Here is a 26,264-nt window from a genome sequence, read left to right as displayed (position 1 = left end):
ATACATAGGCCTGCTTCTGAGCATTCAAACACAAGTTAAAACGAGGCTGAAAAAACAAGAATAAAACCAATAGAAACATCAGTCACACCTTGGGATTAACAGCACTGGTGAACTTAGTAACTTAAAATGACTGGTAGGCCAAGAAAGACACCTTAGCCTTACAGCTAGCTACAAAGCTGAGGTGAGATAAGACTCACTGTGAAAGCTGGTTGTAAAGCAATACAGAACCACTGCCAGTTCCTCAAGAGCATAAAAACCAGGGTAGCTTTCCACTGACGCAGAGAGCTAGGAAAGCTGAAAGGTTTGAAGAATGATGCTATGTGAAGTATTTCAGCACAGTGAAATACAGATAACACCACTACCTGCCAGTGAGCTACAACACCATGTGGGAGACTGGGGTTCGATTCCCGGTCTGGGTGACTAAGCAATTCTACACCAATAAGAGTCCTTGGGCAAGACTCCTAACACTACATTGTCCCACCTCTGTAATATGAGTAACCCTGGAAGTTGCTCTGGATAAGAGCATCAGCTAAATGCCATAAATATAATGTAAATGTTTCCAAGACATACAGTTAAAGTGTGAATGCAGAAGCTACAGCTGAGCTTATAGACAGTGCAGGAAGGACAACTCTCAGTAAAGTCAATACTATTGTATGTTGTTTGATCCAAATAAGCTATCCAGTGCTTATTGAACTACATACAAAATCCATGGTACAAATCCATGTCAATGTGGTACCCCACATGTGATGGAGCCCTGCTCCCCTGTAAAGTACAGTAACCTTTTTCTTCTTCAGCTTCATTTGGATATGTTAAATTCTTCAAGATGTTCAAAAAGCCCAAACATGAGGACATGGCTCATGAAACAGTGTACCAGTAATTGTGTGGACGGATGTAATGTAACTAATAATAATGATTGTATATTAGTTACTTCTGTCAGGCTGTATGACTCTTGGATGCGTTGCGTCTTTCTGTAGTTGATTCATGAGGTTGTGTCGCAGTCTGTGCTTTTTGCTGTGTCATGTTAGTGGTGTGATTTTGTGTGTTTCGGTCACAGTGTGTTGTGTCTTAACAGACCCCATTAAGTCTGCATGCAGGTGACTGTGGGGTGATTGTTTAGTTACGCTGCTTGGGGTCGGACTGTTTTCTCCACCGACAGAGATTTCAGACCAGCTGGGGACAGTGTGAAGTAAGAGCTGACAGCAAATGTTAGTATTAAGAAAATATCAAAGAATACATTAGAACAGGAGGCAGGGTGTCTATTCACAGATGGTTATTGTTAAGCTTGTAGGAAACCAAACCAGCGTCTGATTTTAAGGCTGGGTTATAAAAGTCATATATAGGTGCCTGTGAACTCAATGAACTCAATTAATGACTTGTTTGATTTGAAAAATCTCAATTTTCCATGATAAATGCATTGATATGTTTAACTACTTTAGTGCATATCTATTTTGGAATAAACTACTTTAGTGGCTTCTTTTGTAAAGCATGTCTTGAACCTAGCTTGTAATTCACTCAGTCACATACGTGCTATTTAAGGATGGAGGATCTGTGTTTTTGGGGCTTATGCCAATCGAGGACAGAGATGCATTAACCTGGTAATGTGTGATCGTGCAGGGTTTCTGTAATGTTCCTGCATTGTGTTTCAAGATGAAAAGAGCGTTTCTTTTAATTAATTAACCACTTTTAAAACCCTGTTGAGCACCAGCTGCTCAAAAGCCTTTGAATTCCCATGCAGAACTGCACTGTGAAGCTTAGAGTGGAAACTCACCGGAAAGGGCTGCTCATCTAATGTAAGGTGCATGTATTTGTCACTGTACTATGTACAGCAAAATGTGTCCTCCGCATTTAACCCATCTGTGGTAGTGAACACACACACACACACACACTAGTGAACTAGGGGCAGTGAGTACACACACACCCAGAGCGGTGGGCAGCCAACTCCAGCGTCCGGGGAGCAGAGAGGGTAAAGGGCCTTGATCAAGGGCCCAACAGAGCCCGGGAATTGAACCCACAACCATGTTATCAATAGCCCAGCTCTAACCGCTAAGCCACCACTGCCCTTAAAAAATTGATCTCCACATTTTACCCATCTGTGGTAGTGAACATACACACACTAATGAACTAGGGACAGTGACCATACACACACCCAGAGCAGTAGGCAGCCAACTGAGAGGGTGAAGGGCCTTGCTCAAGGGCCCAACAGTGGCAGCTTGCCGAGCCCAGGTATCGAACCCACAACCCTGTCTTCAATAACTTGGAGGTCTAACCACTGAGCCACCACTGCCCCACATATAAAAGTGAAGGTGCAAGTATTTATCACTGTACAGTGAAATGTGTTCTCCGCATTTGTCCCTTTCATGGTAGCAAACACACACACACCTGGAGCAGTGGGCAGCAAACTCCATCACCCTGCGAGCAGTTGGGGGTCAGGTGCCTTGCTTAAGGGCTCTTCAGCTATGAATTGAGGGAGGAGACACCCCCATTTCCTACCTGCTGGTAGAATTCAAACCTGTGACCTTCCGGTCTCAAACCCATGTCTCTAACCATTATGCCATGACTTCCTCTGTGCATTTGTGTTGGCTTTTCGACTGTTGCTGCTGTACTTGTGTTGGTCGTGGTGTTAAAAGTCTTTATTGTGCTCCCCTCACGAGGCAGAAACATAAGAAAAATGATGGATTGACCAGGTTTCTGCAGCTGTGTGCAAGCTCCGGAGTTTCATTTAGTGGTTGAACAAGGAACTACAGCATACATTGACCGAGGAATCTCGCGCAGAGCTGCTGTAGTCCTTCAAGGTGCTGTCTTCGACTTCATTCGAGTTCAATGCACGTTTTGTAAAATTCAACAAATATTGGAAAAACAGTATGGTGTTCCTACTCAGAGCATGGTGTTCCTACTCACAAACACAGTGGCTCGGCTCGAACCACACAACACTATTCCACCCAATCAGCAACAGGGGGTGTTTGTGGTCGTGCACAGGACAGGGAGGGGGGGCAGGGGAGACTGTGTATTTGGCACTAGCTTGCTAGCTACGTGATGAACTACATGGATTGTCAAGGAGAGATGGCTGAGAAACTGCCAAAAAAGGAGAAGATCTAATGAGCAAAAGCTGAATATAAAGATCATAGATCTTAGATCAGGCTGGATGGTAGAGAGACCTCCGAAATTCCCCCCGCAGATACCTTTTTTCTGCTGGATAGGTGGGTTAAGTTGACTTACTTTTGCTCAAAACTTATTGTTTTGTCCCGTTGGCAAATGTTTGTGACAGATAATCACACCTGGTTTGCTTTGCAGCAGCAATTGTAGAAACAGTTTGCTAATGCTAACATAGCTAAAGCTAATTACTTGCCATGCTGTTGCTCTCTCTAACATTAAATTATGGTATTTGATCATAATATACATTTGTGCAGGGATTTATGGCCATGAACATCTAAAAAAGATATTTGCTAGCACAGTGGGATTGTGTAGATTCATGCATAATTCAAAATGCTATGCTACTTAACATTTGCTAGGTTACATTAGCTAGGTTAGCTGATGTGTGGTGATGTGCGTAGTAGCAATGTTGTACGAGGCTGGCAATCGACATGCAAACGCCACAGGTAAGCCATGTTGTTCAAGGCTGGAGACTGTCAAGCAAATACCTGTGGGTAGCCATGCTGGACGATTACCAAACTATACACAAAATAAATAGATAAGATAAGATAAGGAAAAGATAAGATAATCCTTTATTAGTCCCGCAGTGGGGAAATTCTCAGTGTCACAGCAGAAAGGGATAGCAAGACACTCAGTTACAAAAATGTAGATAAATAATTTACACTATATACACAATATAAATAAGAAACAATATTATTTACAGCAAATGACTCTTAATTGCACATGGGGGGGCTGTTCTCCAGCATGGATGCCAGCTTGGCTGTCATCCTCCTGTCTCCGGCCCTCTTTATGAGCTTATTCAGTCTCTTCTTGTCTGCTGTCGAGATGCTACCGCCCCAGCAGACCACTCCATAAAAGATGGCAGATGCCACCACTGTGTTGAAGAAAGTCCTCAGGAGTGCTCCCAAAGGACCTCAGTCTCCTCAGTAGGTAGAGTCTGCTCTGGCCTTTCTCGTAGAGTGCAGCTTTCTTTAACTACTAGAGTTACCCTAAACACCCATCCATTTAAGAGAGAGAATATTGCATAATAATTACGCTGAGGGTCCTGAAATGATACTATATGAGCAGATACTTTTTTCAAAGCCATTCGTGTCCATAAATGTTTGACGTGTTTTCTAGATTTGTTAAGTCTGTCAGAAGCTTGTGGGAACTGATTCTTTTCAAAACTACAGTAACATCCTCAAAATGGCTATCACCATTACACTAGAATGAGTCATGTCCCTTTGATTAACACCAGACTTCCTCAACTGGTGTAGAAACTGCAGGCAACTTTCTGTCGAAAAGCACTAACATCATTTGCGCCCCCCCCCCCCGGCTTATGGTTTTGCTTATGGTTTTGCTCAGAAAGCTGCCTGTGGTCACCTGCCTGACAGACAGTTATTCTCTTTTGATACCACTGAAGCAGTTTGCAAACACCACAGCACTCTGATCTTCGAGTACTTTAGCCCTTTCAAGGAATATGATTTAGACAAATTGCAAATGGTCTTTATGACCTTAGCTAGAAGCCCAAATGAGCAGAGCACTTCTGCTGCATCTCTATACAACACTGAACATGATAGTGTAGCATCAGGTCTGCTATTCTGCTATATTAACTGGTAGTGTCAGACCCCAGGACCTCTCAAAACATCTTTTAAAATGGCTTTGATGTCTTATTTACTAACATCTGTATATTGCTATGGAAAACGCATGAAAGCTTCTGTATTAATACAGGCTGTTGACGAAAGGGATTTTAGGGATTGCCTGTTTTGCAGACAAATGTGTATTGGTCATTCCTAAGAAACAAACTATCCACTACATAAATAACCTTGTTTGACCTCTTGTTTGACCTAGTTTAATGGTCTTAGAAGTCAAATATGTTTTCCCCTCTCTGATACAACTGAACAGGCAAAACTGTGAGCTGGACTGTGTAACAGGCCACTTAGACAAGACTTTAAGCGCTCTGGCCAGCAGCATTTTATTTGGTGTGCCCTCTTGTGGCTAATTTGCTGTACTGCAGTGAGAGTCAAATCTGGTTCAGAATCACATTAGTTAATACAAGGTTCTTGATAATGATTTAAATGATCAGCATCACAGTTTCAGTACAATATTTGAAATCTTAACATTCATTTTAGGTTGTTATTTAGCATTTGGTGGCGCCTTTTGCTCTACTGACAACAGGCACATGGGCAGTATTGCAAATGAGCTAAAATATGAATAAATTAATAGAAATACCTTCATTTAAATAGTAACTTTGTCCGAACAGAAGGTACAATATTAACCCTTTAACACACATTATAATTGCACGCCATCTTTTTTGTGATGATCAAATTGCTGTAATAAAACTTAAATAAATAAGTCAATCTGTGGCTGCTTGACCTTATTCCCCTCACTGAATAGAGTGTGTAATGCTGATTATGTCCACTGGGTGGCAGCGTCATAAAAGGATATAATTGTCTGAAAGCTGAGGGAAAACACAGAAGTGTATTGGTGTGAAGTGGCTCTCCAGAAATGATTGAATTTCATATTCTACCCCTAACAGTGATATTTTTGTTGAATGGCAGAAACATGACAATAAAATGTATCCCTATGTTACGCCGAAAAGCGTGTGTGACTTCAGTTGAGTAGCCCCTTTAGGAGAAGCAGAATTGTATATAAACTCAGCATTCAAATTTCAACTCAGTATTAAAATTTCCTTGCTAGTCTGAATTGCATGTGTTTTGCTATCAGATATATCTTACCTTCAGGCACATCTCCATCTCCAGCTGCCATTTACTCTTTATATAATAAGATATGAGCTAAAAGTATTTCTATCGTAGTATTCTGTCGTAGCCATTATAGCTGAACCCTACTGAAGAACATCCCTTCCTGTAGATTCCTGTACAATTACCCTAACTGGGCAAGACTTGCATACCACTTTTTAAAGAAATGTTGGTAAATGTGGACCCAGGAACTCACCAATTTCTTTTTCAAATGTTTTCAATTCATATTATTGTATATTGTGTATTGTAGCTGGAAGGAACACAGGAAAAGCTATACTAGTTATTTGATTGTCCTCATGTTGTGGTGAAAGGATGCTTTTTTTTAGACAGCTGTGAGCATGAGCAGAGCATTTTTTGCTCCATGTGGCAAACTTGAACAACCTAACTGCAGTAGAGAATGTTAGAAAAACAAAAACACTGATCCTGTACAACATCCGGAAAATTCGGCCCTTCCTCTCTAGAGAGGCCGCCCAGGTGCTCGTTCAGTCTCTTGTCACTTCGAGACTTGACTACTGCAACTCTCTTTTGGCTGGTCTCCCTCTGTGTACCATCAGGCCCCTGCAACTCATCCAGAATCAGAATCAGAATCTCTTTATTTCACCAAGTATGTTACACATACAAGGAATTTGTCTTGGTGAGAGCAACACGTATGACAAGTAACAAAAAACACAGAACACAGATTATTTACAGTATTAAACTAAAGGGAAATGACACTAAACAATAAATAGTAGGGGATAAATTAAAAAAGTAAAAAGTACTAAAGGTAATAAAGAGCTGAAAATATATTTACAGAAAAGAACATCTGTACAGGTGTGCAAATAGTCATAGTGCAAATAGGCAGAGTGCAAAATAGCTGTTCAGTCCGGTTTGGTACAGTTCAGAATGCAGCGGCACGGGTCGTCTTCAACGTTCCTAAATTCAGCCATGTCACTCCACTGCTGCATTCTCTTCACTGGCTTCCTGTAGCGGTTGCTCGCATCAGATTCAAAACCTTGATGCTGGTCTACAAAGCCTAGAAAGGACCAGCCCCTCCGTACTTGATGGCAATGGTCAAAAGCCGATCTGCACCAAGAGGCCTTCGGGATTCAAGTACGGCTCGGCTCGACCCACCATCCCTCAAAATCCATGGAAGACAAGCATCCAGGCTTTTTTCTGTCCTGCACCAAAGTGGTGGAACGAGCTTCCCTTGGGTGTCTAAACAGTAGAGTCGCCCGCTGTCTTCAAACGCAGACTGAAGACCCACCTCTTCAGAGAGTACTTGGGCGAATAGCAGAGTGGTCACCTTACTGACTTGTGTTTAGTCGTGTCTATTCTAACTAGCTATGTTTTTTCTTGGGTAAATAGCAAAGCACTTTTGTAAGTCGCTCTGGATAAGAACATCTGCTAAATGCCTTAAATATAATGTAAATGATCCAAAGATAAGATATGATAAATGTGCCCCACAAGGTGTGCAGTAGTAGTGTACAAGCAGCCCATTCAGACTCAAGGAATAGATCTATTAAAGAAGTCACTTATGTTGTTTTAACGCCAGCTGTTCTAACACTACACACTCCACTTGCCAGCACTGAAGTTAGCAGTCATGCTAACCTTATTTAGCATGTTTACTAACTTTGATTTGGAAGGATTTCCAAAGTAGAATTGTCCTAAACACTTCTTGTAAATGCACTGAGGTTGGGGTATGTGGGTGTTTTATGTATGTAAGTATTGTAATATATCGTATCAGCTGCTTAACATGACGTGATCAGGACCTCAGTAGAAAAAGGAGAATTCAGAGACTTGAGTTTCTTCGTATAAAGAGCGTTTAAAGGAAAAGTGGAAATCAGAAACCTTGAGAAGTGCAGGGGAGGGCCCGGAGAGACCGACACTGCAACGTAAAAGGAAAATTGTTTGCGTTGCATGTCCATGCAGAGAGAGAGGGAGGCAAAATTGCATCAGTCTTGCTTCAGAAAATGAGGAAGAGAAAATGGCCTAAAGAGAGAAAGGTTTCTGGGCGGAGTGGAAGAAGCGGTCAGTGTGTGTGTGTGTGTATGCACTTTTTGTGCAGTATTAGGTGCAGTATTAGGGCTGCAAAATGTGATAAAGCTGACGATCACAGAAGCAATAATCATGTGTAAAAAAAAAAGTGTGTCACTGACTGGATGTGCAGCAAGTTCTCTAACCAACCTCTCCATTAAACAAACAACAAAAATACAACATTTCAAAAGTGCCATTAGTTGCAATGCAAAATATACAAACATTAAAACTAAAATTAAAATTACTGTTAAAAATAAAATTTCAAAAATAGTCACCTGTAAGGAGCGAAACTCACACAAGGTTATCTAGCACTAGTGCTGGGTTTACTGACAATACACAAGAACACATTGATGAGAAAATTAAATAAACTAAAGCGAAACTAAATGAAGCTGAAAACAGGAAAACAGCAAATCTAAAGGATTAAGCAAAGGTCAAGAGGGTTTTATTGTCTTTCAAGTACACAGTGGAGACAAATTTCCAGGCCCATGGTGCAACATAGAGCACCACAACACCACACAAACTATTAAAAAGTACAGTGCAGTGAAGAACAGTGTTATCTGGAGTTAGCACATTTCACCATGCAGGAAAACTAGGAGCACCATGCAGGTGATAAGTCAAAGCAGCCACATGACAAAATGAGCCACATGAGGCGCTGGAAGCGGATTGCTTTCACACCTGGGTCTGCTTGAAGTGAACCCCAGAACATCAATTTCAGGAGGACCAGAGATCGGTGTGAGTTGGGATGCAGCCACAGTAACATCAGATTTTACTGTTTTGACTTACATCCTTCTGTTAACAAATTAGCATGTGTTCATACTCTAAATTGTGGTTCAATACTGGTATAAGATGACGTGAGATAATGAACCAGGTTTAAGGGTCCAGCAGTTAGATTTAAATAATAATTCTCAAAAATAATTAAGCAGGACTCCTGGACTGACCCACCTTTTTCTTGATGGTCCGAACCAAGGGAAACGAACCCTCAAATGCAGCCTCCGACACAGTGAATCATTACTTTCTCCTGTTAAAGTTCTGTGAGCTAGGCATCACCAGCTCTGCCCTGAAATAGTTCATATCTTAACCCTTTCTGGGTGTCTCTATCGCTCCTCTACCACTGCTGTCACTCAAAGGGATCCACAAGGATCAGTCCTTGGAGCTCTCTTGTTCATTATGGCAGTCCTCCTCTTGCTTCATCTCCAGCCATTTGGACTACTGTACCTCACTTTTAGCAGCTGCCATTAACTCTTCTTCCTTTAACAAACCTCTCACTCACATCCACTCACATCACCACATAAGCACTTAAGGCTTCTTGTAAATTACTGACATTCAAATGTCTTGCTAATAAAGCTCTTGATAACCTTGCTCCTTCGTATCTGCCTGATCCTCTCCTGTCCTCCAAATCCTCCATCCCTGCTGTCAGGTCTTCTTCAGCCGGGCTGCTCACCCTTCCCTCATCCAACCCCTATGGCTTTGGGGACCAGGCCTTTTCTAGTTTTCCTCCTCATCTCTATAACTCTCTTCCCCCACTGGTCTAACAGTCTAACTCGTTCTCCATATTCATGTATAACTTTATAGCATACCCATGGTCACGAATGATATTCTTGTATCTGCACATGTTGGTGCTCTTAGCATGCTTTTAGAGCAATCACACCAGGGTTTGTTTTAATTGAACCAAAACTGACAAGTGTTATAATATAATATAATATAATATAATATAATATAATATGTATTTTTATTGTTATTAGGTTTGTTTATTTTATTTTACTTATAGAGAGTTTATTTAAGTTATTATTATTATTATTATTATTATTATTATTATTTATTTATTTATTTTTCTTAATGTTTAGAGTCTTCAAGATTTGTACCTTTTAAATGGCACCTAAACTGCAAAAGATGGCCTTTAGCACGTTTTATAGAATGTGTCAGTCTTGCACTAAATGCAGAATGTTGTGTGCATGTCTGCACAGTGTTATATTTTATGGTCCTGTAGTGGGACCCAATATTGTTACATCGGGTGCCTAAATCACTGACGGAGCACCTGATCACATCTATACAAACTTGTAACACATCCCAGCCTAAAACTATGGGCATTTTTACCAAGGATACCAATGAAGACGCTTAAAACTGAAACTAAGCGTTGAAGCTAAATGACAGTGAAAATCCTCATCTCCAAGAAATGTTCATAGTCACTCAAAAAAAAATCCCAGAAGTGAATTGTCCCCAAGCTTTTGTCAGACACTAAATGAAAAACTGTGTGTGGGTGTAGGTGGGTGTATGTGTGTTCTGGAAATATTACCAGGACATGACGGGCAGCACTACGCTCACAATCGTACCAGTCGGGGAATACCAGGAAGTGACATTATGACATGACTTTGCAGAGGATTCCTCTTCAACTTAGAGCACATGCCTGAAGCAGGAAACCACCCGGCCTACTGTACTACTGCTGCTTACTCAGAGCTTTACAGTGCTATACATGCTGCAGAATATACATGATACTGATATTACTATTTAAGGACACATGCAATGGTTATGAACACCCCTGTTCAAATGACCTGCTTTCAAATGACATTTCTTCACACCTACTCCAGCCCAGCTTCTGTTTATTTGCTGAATGCTTAATGCACTGAATATATACTGCTCAAAAAATAAAGGGAACACTTAAACAACACAATATAACTCCAAGTAAATCAAACTTCTGTGAAATCAAACTGTCCACTTAGGAAGCAACACTGATTGACAATCAATTTCACATGCTGTTGTGCAAATGGAATAGACAACAGGTGGAAATTATTGGCAATTAGCAAGACACAATCAATAAAGGAGTAGTTCTGCAGCTGAGGACCACAGACCACTTCTCAGTACCTATGCTTTCTGGCTGATGTTTTGATCACTTTTCAATGTTGGTGGTGCTTTCACACTCGTGGTAGCATGAGACAGACTCTACAACCCACACAAGTGGCTCAGGTAGTGCAGCTCATCCAGGATGGCACATCAATGCGAGCTGTGGCAAGAAGGTTTGCTGTGTCTATCAGCGTAGTGTCCAGAGGCTACCAGGAGACAGGCCAGTACACCAGGAGACATGGAGGAGGCCGTAGGAGGGCAACAACCCAGCAGCAGGACCGCTACCTCCGCCTTTGTGCATGGAGGAGCACTGCCAGAGCCCTGCGAAATGACCTCCAGCAGGCCACAAATGTGCATGTGTCTGCACAAACGGTTAGAAACCGACTCCATGAGGATGGTATGAGGGCCCGACGTCCACAGATGGGGGTTGTGCTCACAGCCCAACACCGTGCAGAACGCTTGGCATTTGCCAGAGAACACCAGGATTGGCACATTCACCACTGGCGCCCTGTGCTCTTCACAGATGAAAGCAAGTTCACACTGAGCACATGTGACAGACGTGACAGAGTCTGGAGACGCCGTGGAGAGCGATCTGGTGCCTACAACATCCTTCAGCATGACCGGTTTGGCAGTGGGTCAGTAATGGTGTTGGGTGGCATTTCTTTGGAGGGCCTCCATGTGCTTGCCAGAGGTAGCCTCACTGCCATTAGGTACCGAGATGAGATCCTTAGACCCCTTGTGAGACCATATGCTGGTGCGGTTGGCCCTGGGTTCCTCCTAATGCAGGATAATGCTAGACCTCATGTGGCTGGAGTGTGTCAGCAGTTCCTGCAAGATGAAGGCATTGAAGCTATGGACTGGCTCGCCCATTCCCCAGACCTGAATCCGATTGAGCACAGGGACATCATGTCTCGCTCCATCCACCAATGTCACGTTGCACCACAGACTGTCCAGGAGTTGGCGGACGCTTTAGTCCAGGTCTAGGAGGAGATCGCTCAGGAGACCATCCGCCACCTCATCAGGAGCATGCCCAGGCGTTGTAGGGAGGTCATACAGGCATGTGGAGGCCACACACAATCTTGAGCCTCATTTTGACTTGTTTTAAGGACATTGCAGCAAAGTTGGATCAGCCTGTAGTGTGTTCTTCCACTTTAATTTTTCTGTGTGACTCCAAATCCAGGCCTCCATTGGTTAATAAATTTGATTTCCACTGATGATTTTTGTGGGATTTTGTTGTCAGCACATTCAATTTTGTACAGAACAAAGTATTCAATGAGAATATTTCATTCATTCAGATCTAGGATGTGTAATTTGAGTGTTCCCTTTATTTTTTTGAGCAGTGTACATTCAAAACCTTGTCATTAACTGCTTCAGGGTTTATATTACCTGTCAAATTCAACTGTGTTTCTGTAGAGGATGTAAATGTAGTGTACAGTGTTTGTGTGTGTATATATACATACACACTATATGGACAAAAGTATTGGGACACCTGTTCATTCTTTGTTTCTAGCAAAAAGAGTTTTCCCTGCTTTATTTGAAGTAATTGTCTCTACTGTCCAGGGACTGCTTTCTGTTATATTTTGAAGCATTGCTGTGGGGATTTGCTTGCATTCAGTGACGAGAGCTGTAGAGGTCAGAATGTTGGATCATCAACTCCCCAACGAGTCTCAAGTGTATTGGATGGAGCACCATCATTCCAGAGAACGATGATAAGAGATGATAAGGAGGAGGAGGAATAGGAGGATGATGTTGATGATGGTGAGGATAAGGGAAAGGCAGATGATAGGGAGGATGATGGTGATGGTGGTGAGAATAAGGGAAAGGCGGATGATAGGGAGGAGGATGATGGTGATGGTGGTGAGAATAAGGAAAAGGCAGATGAGACGGAGGAGGATGATGGTGATGGTGGTGAAAATAAGGGAAAGGCAGATGATAGGGAGGAGGGTGATGGTGGGGAGGATAAGGGAAAGGCAGATAATAGGGAGGAGGATGATGGTGATGGTGGTGAGGATAAGGTAAAGGCGGATGATAGGAAGGAGGATGATGGTGATGGTGATGGTGGTGAGGATAAGGTAAAGGCGGATGATAGGCAGGAGGATGATGGTGATGGTGGTGAGAATAAGGGAAAGGCAGATGAGAGGGAGGAGGATGATGGTGATGGTGGTGAGAATAAGGTAAAGGCGGATGATAGGCAGGAGGATGATGGTGATGGTGGTGAGGATAAAGGAAAGGCAGATGGTGGGGAGGAGGATGATGGTGATGGTGGTGAGGATAAAGGAAAGGCAGATGATAGGGATGAGGATGATGGTGATGGTGGTGAGGATAAGGGAAAGGCGGATGATAGGAAGGAGGATGATGGTGATGGTGGTGAGAATAAGGTAAAGGTGGGTGATAGGCAGGAGGATGATGGTGATGGTGGTGAGTATAAGGGAAAGGCGGATGATAGGGAGGAGGATGAGGAACAGGAGAATGATGGTGATTAGGATGACAATAAAATTAAGAATGAGAACCAGGTTGAAAATCACCCCCTATTCAGTGATGGTTTTGTTTAAATATTAGAAGAAAGATCCTCTGTTCGGCCTTGTTGAAAAAGAGAATGGGAGTAAGGAAGTGTGAATTGTTGCTCAACCCGAAAATTAAACGGGAACTGGAAACACGGCAGCGACCATTTCAGTTCTGTTTACTTCCGACTAAAGTCTTGCATTCACTAAAATGCACCTCATCCTCAAACTCAGTGTATGTGTGCATTCCCAGAAGTGCTGCTTTTAATAAGAAGAACCGAGGCTTGAATGGACTTAAGCGCGATTGCGTTTCAGAGCGATTGGCAATAAATAAGGGATCACCCACTGAAAACAGAACTAAAAGCAAAACAAGGATTTAGGGAGGCATAAGGGAGTCCCAGTTGGGGAAAACGAGAGAAAGTGAGATTGAAAGAGATACAGGGAGACACGGCCACTTAGCTGGATGTAATGGGAATCTCCAAGGAGGATTCAGAAAGGTGCTTTCTTTCAACTAGTCATCAATCATATTCTGTGATTTCACTCGCAATTTCATCTGTATAATTATTTCTCATAAATACTAAATAAATATTGTTTATATTGGTATATTGTATATTTTTGTTAAACATGCCCTACACTCTTTGCCAAAATGGTTTATACCAAAAGATCTTATTCTATCATATTCTTACAACACTATGTATCACATAATTTATTATTATTATTATTAGTAGTAGTAGTAGTAGTAGTAGTGATGCAATTTTCAACACTTGTCTACAAAGTATGGATTTAAATGATTAAAACATCTACAAACATAGTTTGTAGTTGTAGAGTTAATATAGGTACCTGGCCAGACAGTGTAGCTTTTTTTGTCAGTTGAATTTAGACATTTAAGGTAATCAAGTCAAGTCAAGTCAGATTTATTTGTATAGCGCTTTTTACAACTGTTGTCGTCACAAAGCAGCTTTACATAATTAGTACTTAATAAAGGACAGCGACAGAGAAGAAAGAAGAAATAACATGAAGGACCCCCCGTGAGCAAGCCAACGGCTACAGTGGCAAGGAAAAACTCCCTCAGAGCTGGAGGAAGAAACCTTGGGAGGAACCAAGACTCACAAGGGGGACCCATCCTGTTTCAAGTCATCCTACTATAAAATAAAGGACTACTGAAATCTTGATATTATAGCATGACACTGAAGAAAGCTGGTCAAGACAGTCACCAGCTCTCTCACAGGGTCGAAATATTCTAAGTTCTCTTTCAGGTCTGTCTGCTCCATGCGACTCAGTCGTGTTCGAAATCACTGTTTCACGGCTTCAGTTTTCTGATGCGAGTGTCAGTCTTGGCTGACTCATATATACATAACAAAAGTACAAGATGACACCAAAACCAGTAGTTTTGTTCTTATCTCAGTAATCTTAGTAGACCACAGCTTTTCTCGTTTTTCTCCAGAACTCCAGAGCAGTGAATTCCTGATGCTACTCTCCTCTTTTAGCTCTGGGTATAACAGAAAGATGTCAGCAAGGTTTCATTACTCTATTAACTAATTAACTTGTTTTCAGTCCAAGAAAAGATCAAATCTTTTTTCATTTGGGCTAGACTAAAGACACCCATGTTTGCAAAAACACTCACATTTGTACATTTGTACACAAATTCTACTCTTGGAACGTCAAACTTCTGTTTTTCTCGCCCCAGACAGTTTTTTTTACTTTGCTGTAATTCTTCCTCTTGGGCCATCTTCACGGTAGTTAGGTTAACCATTCATGCTGAAGCACACATGTAACCCTAGTAGTAGAGCGGCACGGTATTGGAACAAGCTGACATTGCCATCGCTTTTTTTTTAGTAATATATATTGCGATATGAAAAATGACAGAAATTTTCATCAGGAGGCCAATAATCCAACATGCCACAATATTAACACCTCAAACAGCCTATGACCCGCCAGCCATAACAAACTTCTGTTACCAGAAAATAGCCCCACCAGAAGTCCATGTGCTTACTGAATAAAACACCTTAGTGTGTAATAAGCCTTGGAGTGTTAATAATGCACTCTGGTGTACCCAAGATTAGAGTGAAATAAATGATAATCTGCCTCTGGTAGACTTGTCATGAAAAATGAGAACAGTGTGAATTTTCCTTTTGCATCATTCTGCAAAAAAAATAAAAAAAATAAATTGCTTTATGTGACATCCTGCAATGTTCCCACATTGCGAACAGTATACTGTGCAGCCGTACTAGTAGCATTATGCTGTTCCTACCATTTAACTGTGGGTCTTTGACCTTCTTGACCTTGATTGGTCTTTATAAAGGCCACGTCCTTCAATTTATTTGTTGCTCTTGACCACAACAGTTAAAGACAGCTGCAGCATTCGTATAATTTGTAGAAACATTAGCTCTTTACATTGTAAAATGCCACTACCTGTATAGGTCCTTCCTGATAACAACCACTGCTAAGAAGCACAAGTTGGGTCATGTGCTTCTTAACTGTACTTTACACACTTTTAAAAGGTTGTCAGAAAGTGTTTTCTTTGTAGAATAGCTCGGTATCTTAGATGAATCCATGCTTTAGGAAATGATCATCTAAACTTCTAATGAGGCTGAGAACAGATTAAAGGGAATAACGGCAAATACGCTTGATGCTGGTTTGATCATGCTAATATGTGGTAGTTGAGTTGATGAGTAGCAACAGCAGACCATTTCTGGTTAGGCTACATTATTGAAGCTGTGGGTTTCTCACTTCCCAAGGTAGGTCAGGTTAAACCTTCACCTGCACCAGACATAATTTCACTTCCTTTTGCACAGATGTCTGCGAAGGCAATGTTCTTGGATGCAGTACCTCTTAGTCTCAAGCTTGGGAACTGCACAAACAACACATTCCTGTCTTTTGCCTCCTTTTGTCCCACACCAGAGCCAGCTCAGAAAGGCCTTGATGATTCCCTGATGAGGTAACTCAGGTGTATCAGAGCAAGTAAGGCAGAAAAAAAACATGCACTGTGGTTTTATTTTGATTGCAAGAGAAAAAAATCCTTTATTGAAATTTAAATTCCTGAATTGTCATTGGAGATTCCCATCATGTCCTGGTAGCTGTCTGGGTCTCTTTCTATCTCTTTCTATCTCACTTTTCATGTTTCCCCCACCGGGACTAATGCAGTAACTCTGTTTTGCTTTTGTTTTGTTTGTTTCGTGCCGTTTAGCTCTGAGACCAAATAACATGTTTATGCCTTTGAGGCCCAGTTATTACAATTATTAGCAGCACTTCTGGGAATGCGGGCATGCATCACGGCAGCGGCGTTGATTATTTTGCTCTAAGACCAAAAACCCTTAATTTGCTCTAAGACCAAAAAGTCCCAAGACTAAAAGAAAAGCTGCTCTACGAAGTAGAGAAGAAAGAGATAGACAAAATAACTCACAATTGTTGACAGTTACCATCTCTTAAAGTTTTAAACCATTTACAATTTGTCCATTTTAGAGATTGACCACACAGTCAAGCCGGAAAGTCTCCACACGTCTTTTAACTTTTATTACATTATAGACTTATTCTACAATAGACTGAGTTCATTTTTTGTCATAAAATTCTACACAAAATAGCCCAAAATGTGACAGAGTGAAAGCAGGTTTCTAGATATTTGTGCTTATTTATCAAAAATTGAGATGTATAATATCATATGTACACAGGTGTGCAAACCTTTTGATATGAAACCCAAATATGAGCTGCATTTCGTTGTGACTGATACTTCTTGAGATGTTTCTACAACTTGATTGGAGTCCACTTGTAGTAAATTCAATTGATTAGACATGATTGGGGATTGCCAAAGCACCTGTCTATGTAAGGTCCCACAGTTGACAGTGCATGTCAGAGCAAACTCCAAGCCATGGGAGCAAACTCTGAACGATTGGGGAAGACAGGCCTTTGCCACGGAGGTGAGCAGGAAGCCGCAAGCCATGCTGACAAAGCTCCAGCGTATACTTGGAAAACCTTTCTGAAGATCAACCATCCAGGCAGCACTGGAATCTCTCGAATCACTGCGTTATGGTAGAGTGGCCAGATGGAAGCCCACTACTCAGTAAAAGACACATGACAGCCTGCTTGGAGTTTGCCAAATAGAGACATAGAGGACTCTCAAACCATGAAAACATTTTGGCCTGAATACCAGGAGTGACACCTTTGTGCAAAATGAGCAGAAACAAGTGCAAAACTGAACTCAACCCATTGTAGAATGAGTCTGTAACATAATAAAAATGGAGAAGTAGAAAGTGGTGTGTAGACTTTCTGGTTTGACTGTAACTAAGACGAAACCCCTGATTTCACTGTAACCCGCAACCCATTTTCCCACAAATTCATTGCAAACTTTTGGCACCCTGGTCAAATTATGTTAAAATGATTCATTTATTCATTCCTCCAATAACCTTCGTGTCTACTCCTACACTTCCTGGTCAGGGGTGTAGTGGGTTCGGTTTCTACCAGAAATCATGGGGTGCAAAGAAAGGAACACCCCCTGGACAGGGTGTGTTAAGATCATGGTTTGTGTTTTTTAAGTGAAAATAGGAAATCCTATTACATATTCACTGTTCACTACAACTTAAAAAAATTAAAACTAAAATGCAACATGTATAATTTAATATGCTATGTTCTTTAGTATCACATTTCAGAAAATAAAAGTTTTCTGTGGAGGATTTGTTAAATGATTTTAAATAAGACAGGGTATCTGAAAATAACATTGTTTTACACTGACTCTCACTAGAAGTTAAGAAGGTTTTCTCCTTCTTCTGTAAAGGTGCTATTTTGGATTTTTTTCGATTTGTTTTTCAGATGGTGATGATAAGATTCGTTGTGGTCTTCTTTACCATCTGGTCATTACTGAACCTGCTAACAAGTGGGAATCATGAGCTACCTCGACTGCACACACAGAGGGAGCTAATGCACTTTACTATCCACTTTACTACTTTTAACTACAGTAGCCAATATTTATTACTTCTGCTCCTTTACACACAATAAGCCTTTCGAAACAAGTAAAGTATTTAAGTTAATTAAGTCACATATTTATATATTTATAAATATTTAATATCATACATAATATTTTATCTTTTTAAATGGAAGTTTCATTTTTTTATATTTACTATGTATTTATTAATATGTATTAGCTTGTCCTGTGTTATCACTATTTTATTATTGAGCTAAAATATGTGACTTTACCTCTGAGATTAATAAACATATATGTCTTTATCTATCTATCTATAATAAAATACAACAGATGTATTTTGGCTGATTTGATGGAACTACTGTATCAGTGTTTGGAACCACATTAATCATTGCATTATTTGTGTACAGTAACATTCAGTAATAATAATAATAATAATACAGATATATAATACAAATTATACATACATTAAATACATATCATAATGTACTTATTGTATTGTTCTATTACTATATTTACAATAATAAATAATCATATCTGTTTTATCTGATATCTGAGAACTGATGATTTGGATACTGTTGTTTATGATAATTTCTCAGTCAGTTTTCAGGTGATTTGTAAAGTTTGTGGAGCTGCAAAAAATGACCCTAATTTGTGAATGTATCTGCTTGTATCAAATGTTCAACGTTTTCCAATTTTCTAAATCAAATTTCTAACAAATCCACCACTGAAAAGACGTCTGAGCCACTGGTCAGCACAGACAGGGCCTGTCCACACGTGAAGGGGAGAGGATGTGAACATATTTTACTTAGAAGTTCAACATGTAATTTGGCACGCCTGATTATTATGGATCCTCATATTTAGAAAGGATTTTAGCGTCAGCCTGTTGTTCCCAGCATTTAGCACAATGCTCACCTACACCATACACAAACAATGCAAAACCTCCGGTGGTGAGACTACTGAACAGGCTTAATTCAGAGTGTTTGGTCGAGCTGAATGAAGCGACTTCACGCTACATCATTTGTTCAGTCGGAAGTGGCGGCACTCACTTTAGGACGGGAGCCACATCTAAAATCATTTTCTGATTATTTCTAAGATTATTTCAAAGATTATTTTTAAGATTATTTTTAAGATTTATGTATTTAATTATGTAAAGCAGAATAAGAATATAAGTATAACAATATAATAAATGGAAGTACAAGAACTGCAAGTACAGTAGGAAATGGAGGGGTGGTGGGAGGGGGGGGGTGGGTGGGGTAGAGATAGGAGTTTCCTCCTGAAAAGCTCTAAAACGAGTTTCGTTACATAACGGGATCCCCCATGATGGTACAGTAAGAAGCTCGTGCAGTTTTGCAAATAAAGCAAAAAAAACTTACACTTTACAGAACTGAAACAAAGCACATAATAAAGAGAAAATTAGTATTAGTATTAGTAGTAGTATTAATAATATTAATAGTAATAATAATAATAAGATATATATAATATATATGTGTTTTATATATATATATATATATATATATATATATATATATATATATATATATATATATATATAATACAATATTAACCAGGCTATGTTATATTGTTAACAACAGCAGTAAAGGCGAATTAGTAGCGGTCATTTTAGTAGCGGTCATAGCAGCACAGAATCCCTTTATTATAATTATAATGAAGATAAACAGGGATAATTCATAAAAATGATCATAAAAACAAACAGCCACTGGAAAGTTATAGGTCTTTTCCTCTTATTATTATTATTTTTTTTTTGACAACCTGGAAGTTGTTGATGTTAAATGAAAACAGCCACGATTTCCAACATCCGGCACTGGTGTATGTGTTTGCACAACGTATGGGAAATGTGTCATTTGATCCGGGGTACCCAAACTTTTGCACAAGACTGTATCTATACATGTATTTAGTAATGTACGTATGACTTAGGAATCTGTGTGTTAACATTTTTGACCGATACATCGATACCAGAAAAAACCCCTTACATCACGAAAAGCTCTATAAAATCCCATTACACTCACACACACTCACACACACCCCACACACACCCCACACACTCACTCTCAGTCTCGCACAGCAGCAGTTAGACGTGAACAGCCCCTGCCTCCATCCATTCACTTCAAAGATCCGAGGTGAGTCTCTGGACTTTAATGGACTTTAGGATGCTGTGGGTTCAGCAGCACCTCGGGGCGACTTCAGCAGCCCGTCCTCAGCAGCACATGAGGAGAAGGACAGGTAGAGAGTCTGGTGGCCAGGCTGTGATGATCGGGATGGATTTCACTCTGTAATCAGAGCTGATAGGGAGAATGAGACTGAAACAGTGGATTCGGCGCTTACAGATATTTACCACCAGAGGAGATGATTAACCGAGTCTAACTGAAACGGGTCTGTTTTTATGTTGCGTGCTTTAAAGGTTCACTCGCAGAAAATCGCAGAACACTTCAGGGCTTAGTTGTTTTTAGCAGCTTTTTAGCACGGTGTGGTTTTTCACCTCCAACCCGTATTTGTATTGACTTATTACAAGAAATCTCGATGACATTTTTTTTCTTTTACAGCACTTATTGCGTATTGCGGTTTCATTAATTACTCAGTAACCATGGTGATCTAATAATCTAATTTGTTTCCCTTGGGGCATTCATTCTACTCGTGTTTAATTCGTGTGTGTGTGTGTGTGTTTGTAGATGGCTTGCAGACTGGCTTTCGGGATCTTTTTCAGCGCGTTTTTCTGGGAGAGCTGGAGTTCACTAGTCAGCCATCAGAGCGCGCACCACGGCTTCTCAAACTCCCTCAGACTGACGCGCTCCGTCCGGGCCCGCGTGCAGCAGCTGCTGCAACGATACGTAAGGACACAAACACTGCCTGCCTGCCTGTCTGTCTGTCTGTCTGTCTGTCTGTCTGTTTGCCTGCCTGTCTGTCTGTCTGTCTGTCTGTTTGTCTGTCTGTCTGTCTGTTTGTCTGTCTGTTTGCCTGCCTGTCTGTCTGTCTGTCTGTCTGTCTGTTTGTCTGTCTGTCTGTCTGTTTTTTTGTCTGTCTGTTTTTTTGTCTGCCTGTTTGTCTCTGTCTGTCTGTCTGTCTGTCTGTTTGTCTGTCTGTCTGTCTGTTTGTCTGTCTGTTTGTCTGTCTGTCTGTTTGTCTGTCTGTCTGTCTGTTTGTTTATCTGTCTGTTTGTCTGTCTGTCTGTTTGTCTGTTTTTGATGCTGTATCGTAGTTTGTAACCTGTGTAGCGACAAACTTCATAAGTTGATACCATACATGTGTGTGGCGATTGTACGGAGCCTCTGCAGTATTAAGGTGGAAATATTCTATTTTTTAATTTATATTAAGTGAATAATTCATTACATGTTGGGCTAAATGTAATATGATCATTATTAATATTAATATTAATAATATTAATAATAATAATAATAATAATTGTACTTTTTAACCATGGTACTTTAATAACTCTGCCAGATTCGATTAATTGAACAGAAAAGAAAAATAAGGAGAAATGAAATACAAAAGTTTAACATAATATATAATAATATAACTATAATACTAGTGAGTAATGAGCTAATATATTAGCCCCAAGTTAATACACATTTGCTAGCAGCGTGCTTGTCCTGCCCTACCCTCATTGTGAGCCGTCTTGTTTCATTTTTATTAAACTTCATGTAATTTATTCAGCAATATTTGATCATGTCCAGTCTGTTGAATGTCTTATTTGCTGCTTGTGTGCATTGAACTTGCACTGGCTTGTATTGAACAAGACAATATGATGCTCTGTGTTGTTACCCTCCTAACACTTACCTTGTCCTTATGATTGGTACTAAAGATCATGTTCTCTTTCTATGCGATAGAAGGAACAGCAGTTTGGTGACAGTCTCTTTGAGGACAGAAGGCTTGTACTCAACACACTACCGTCAGTCACCATCAAATATCAAACCTGGCTACAAATGGAGGTATGTGTGTGTGTGTGAGTATGTGCGTGTGTCTGTTAGAGAAAAGAGAGTATTATTGCTGTAACTACAAACACAGCAATACTGTATATGAAGAGCAGTTTTTCATCTCGGCTGTGTGTGTGTGCATGTAGGACAGTGAGCGTTTGTCCTCGGCTTCTCGTGACCTCTATACTTTCTGGACCCACCTGGAGAGCCAGCGCCGGAAACTGGAGATGGAAAAGGAAGAAGGGACAGAGAGTGATGGAGACAATGCAATTCAGAGGAGAAACAAAAGAGGAAGGCCACTGCTCACTTTGCCCCAAAGCATGTTGGGAATTCAGCTGGATCTGCGTGACCTCATGAGACAAGTCAGCTCTCAGGTACATGAGTGTGTTCACACACACACACATTATATATTTTAAAGTTTAGTTCTGACCCAACTACACTTACCAGTTTACACTTTACAAAGTCTGGATCATTTTGCTGGGCCTGTAGGGTTTCTGTTTCACTGTGGTCTTCCTACAAGATCTTCTGTCTGTAAGCATGTATAGGCTTGCACTTTCTTAAATGATGACTAAGTCTCACACTAAAGCCCACACTGCCATTGCAAAATAGGGGAGAGCTCACCACTAGGTAGGGCTTGTGCCAAAAGTCCACAGGAAGTTTCGGGGCAATTCGCTCCAGGACTTTTTTTTCATATATATGTAAAAGACTTTCCCCTATTCTACACAACTGCAAGGAACACTTGCAGTCGTTTGCCAAGGCAAAATGGGCAAAAACAGAATAACTTAAGCATTGCGGTTATTTGTGTTTCCTAAATTGCTGGCGGTTCTCCTTGTGTCCTCCATCTACACATTTATACCAAGTGCCTTTGCGTTAACATTCCATGTTTTAGACTATACATTTGTCAAATGGAAGACCTACAGGTCTACCTGACCGCCACCAGCACCCAGTTCGGCTTGCTGGCTGAATATAGAGAGTGCTTTGAGACTATAAACTAAACTGTGTAGTGCAGTGGCCCTGAAGGGGTGCATGTAGCAGCCCACCAATTTTTGCTGTGTTGCATGTTCCTTAACTCACCTTAACCTTAAATTAAGAACACTGGGTACATGATACTATCGTGAGCTTACTTCATAACAAATCAGTCAATATATAGTAGCCTGGATGACTGTGACTGTTAGAAATTGAAGGTCTTGCTGGTTCTGAAAACACAAACATGTTTGTTAAACAGGATTTCCCAGAGTTAACCGTTCGCCAAAAACTCATTGAAGCAGCTACGAGGAAACAAGCCCTCACTTTGAAGTCCATTAAACTCTAAAATTCCCTGTGCAACCCAAAACTACAGAGAATTATGAAAGCCCCAATCAGTGCTTTTTCTTTAGAAGTGATATTTGCATAGTGTCCTAGTATGGTACTCTAATATGCCGGTGTCTTGATTCAGTATACATAATTTCAGCCATCCACAAGCTGAACAACTGTTTACATGCTAGTTGACATGCTAGTCTCAAAGCAGTCCAGTCCAATAAAACATGATATGCTGTTACCTGCCTAATATGTATGCATCGAGACAGCACAGAGACATAGGTGCAAAGTCATAACATACTGTGCAGAAATGCTGGGAAATGCTGGGTCATGAGGACCAGGTTCAGAAACTTTGGCCTTAATGATGATTTCACACATGTGGTTTCAGTCACCATTCTGTGAAATCCCACATTTGTTTTGAATGGAAGGGCCTGAATGACTGACGCTCATTGTGATATGTTCATGTGTTTCTTCTCCACAGCTGGCGGAAATGAAGGTCTTAAAGCAGGACCCCGCTACTGACTACATGCCCACTGCATCTCCGACCAGTGCCTTTTCTAGCCCAACACACCCCACCCCGACCCTAAACCCCTTCCTGACCACTGACAAACATTCTAGCTCAGCAGCTATGTCATCTCAAACCTCCAACCCAACCTCCACAAGCACTACTTCTACCTCCAGCCCCATTGCCAGCGTGCCTGGGCCTTACTCCACCCTGGGCCGCATTCTGACCTCAACCCCATGGGACATGGCAGCCACCAATGAAGGACAGACCTCATTTGCAAGTACAGAAGCAGCTTCCAGCTCTGAGGAAGTCACTCAGGTCGCTACGGTCGCTGCAACGTCCAAGGCCAAGCCGACCGCCCAAGTGTCTGGCCCATCAAGGTGGGTATCCCGCTTGGAGGGTTATGTTATTCTCAGGGATCTCGAGCGGTATCTAAGCAGGCTAGCACGAGATTATACACTTCTGCGGGCTAAATACTAAGACGCACAAACGGAAAATGCAAAATGAAAGAAGGCAAACATGAAAGAAAAAAAAAGAAACTAATCATCCAGCACACACATGCACAAATGTCTGTGTTCTAATGTAACACACAAGTACCTCAAATTTCTACCACATTGTTTTATTTATTATTACGGAATATTATTTATTATTAATCAGTTACTGTTGACTTTTTTTTGTCATTTCATAGTCCTTCACTGTAATCGTCCACTGCTGAACAGATGCCATTTTCAGAATACTGTGTTTACTACATTACATTCTGAGTTTCACAAAGAATGAAGGAAGCGAGGCAGCTATGGTTTGTGTGCCACAAGGTCCAAGAGCAAATCTAACGTGTGTTCATATGCAGGCATCAACAAAAATGTGAATGTGTTTAAGTCTTTAAGCCCAAAGTTTGCAGGTTCAAAAAAAGAAATGGCACTAAAACATCCTCCCCTGGCCAATGAATGCTTCTTTATGAACCTATAGTAGTCTAGAACTACAGTCTAGTCTCACAGTTGGATTTGCTCTAGCCTGTGGAGCACAGGCCTATAAATGTTCACGTATTTGCTACTAGAGACACACTGTGAAGTCTGAAACTGTGCCAAGTAGATGTTGCACTTTAGCTGTTCAGTTTGTGTGGTGAGTGACCACAAAAAAGGGAAGGGGGATTTTACAAGGTTTGACCATTTTGAGCCAATGGTCTAATGTTTTACAGATTTAGACTGAATGTAGTGCTTTATGTTACTGGAATTCATTCTGCACTAGTTGGAAGCCTTTTAAGCTGAACTGCAAACTTGTTAACTTACAGTCCTCAGTTCTATCAGTTGTAATGTCCATGCATTTAAAGCAGAACTAGAAATGCTGTCATTGAATCCAAATACTGAAAGAACAAAAACCAACAGCAATACAAAAATAACCGTCCGTTGCCATCTTGCTGTTGGCAGTGCAGTTGTCACACAAGAATCTTGCGGGAGTTCCGCCTCGCCAGTACTTCCCCAACAAACCCCTACTTCCTCCCTGCTGTGGGATCCAGCCAATCATGGGACAGGGCGAGTAGCGGACGCAATATTCTACTCTCCCCGACCTCTTTCCTGTACTTTCCACCCTAATGCATTTATTTATTTTTATATTTATTGATTATTTATTTGAAATGTATATATACATATATTAATGACCAAGTGTGACAATGACCAAATAAACATGCTGAGCATTCAGTGGTGTGTATATCTGTGTGTGTGGTGGTGATGTGTAGGGGGGAAGGGGAGTGTTGCCGTAAATGAAGATAGAAACTGAAATTGAAATTCGTTTTTAGAATCAGTCTCTCTGCTCTAGTTGGTAGGAACAGTATTCATTCCAATAGTTTTTTCTTTAAATTGTTTCACCACTTTCTACACTTTCAGGTTTTTTGCCTGATTATGGCCTGGTTTTGGTTTGTGTTAGTAAATTATAAATCAGCAAATAACAAAACAACAACAAAAAAACAGCAAGGTCTATCATATATCAATATCTAATATTAAGCAGAGATCACGATCAAAAATCAGAATCAGAGTTTGTTGGAATGATCACCAGACATCATAAAAACACTTCTACAGAAACCTCAAAGACTAATTGGGGCTTTCATAACAGTCTGCAATGTTGGATTATACAGGGAATTTTAGTCTCTGGTCAGATACTTTTATGGACTCTTCAAAGTGAGGCCTTGTTTCCTCGTAGCTGCCTTGCTGAGTTTCTGGTGAACGGTCAACTCTGGGAAATCCAGTTTGATGAAGATGTTTGTGCTCACAGTTTCAGAACCAGCCTTTTAATCTCTAATCTGCTCCCTTCGATTTTAATGTTAGTAGTGAGGTCAAACTTGTATGTATAGTCATCCAGGTGTTTGCACTCCATGCAAAACATATT

At 40.7% G+C, this 26,264-nt stretch overlaps 1 protein-coding gene across 1 annotated transcript; it reads left to right on the top strand.

The window, feature by feature from the left end:
• Positions 1 to 4,039: 4,039 nt before the first annotated feature.
• Positions 4,040 to 25,550, top strand: LOC140551802 (uncharacterized). Its single transcript, XM_072675492.1, has 5 exons — positions 4,040 to 4,076; positions 20,843 to 21,001; positions 21,998 to 22,099; positions 22,231 to 22,458; positions 23,862 to 25,550. The coding sequence occupies exons 2-5, from the start codon at positions 20,843 to 20,845 to the stop codon at positions 24,363 to 24,365; spliced, it is 993 nt and encodes a 330-aa protein (XP_072531593.1). The 5' UTR covers positions 4,040 to 4,076; the 3' UTR covers positions 24,366 to 25,550.
• Positions 25,551 to 26,264: the final 714 nt, after the last annotated feature.

Source organism: Salminus brasiliensis, chromosome 1 (assembly GCF_030463535.1).
Source record: "Salminus brasiliensis chromosome 1, fSalBra1.hap2, whole genome shotgun sequence".
NCBI lineage: Eukaryota > Metazoa > Chordata > Actinopteri > Characiformes > Bryconidae > Salminus > Salminus brasiliensis.
This window is presented reverse-complemented; position numbering and strand designations above follow the sequence as displayed.

What these genes read in the sequence shown, in the direction of transcription:
- LOC140551802 (XM_072675492.1), top strand. Translation starts at nt 20,843, where the DNA reads ATGGCTTGCAGACTGGCTTTCGGGATCTTTTTCAGCGCGTTTTTCTGG. An exon ending in AGCAGCTGCTGCAACGATAC is followed by an intron (nt 21,002 to 21,997) that starts GTAAGGACACAA and finishes TCTATGCGATAG; the next exon opens with AAGGAACAGCAGTTTGGTGA. An exon ending in AAACCTGGCTACAAATGGAG is followed by an intron (nt 22,100 to 22,230) that starts GTATGTGTGTGT and finishes GTGTGCATGTAG; the next exon opens with GACAGTGAGCGTTTGTCCTC.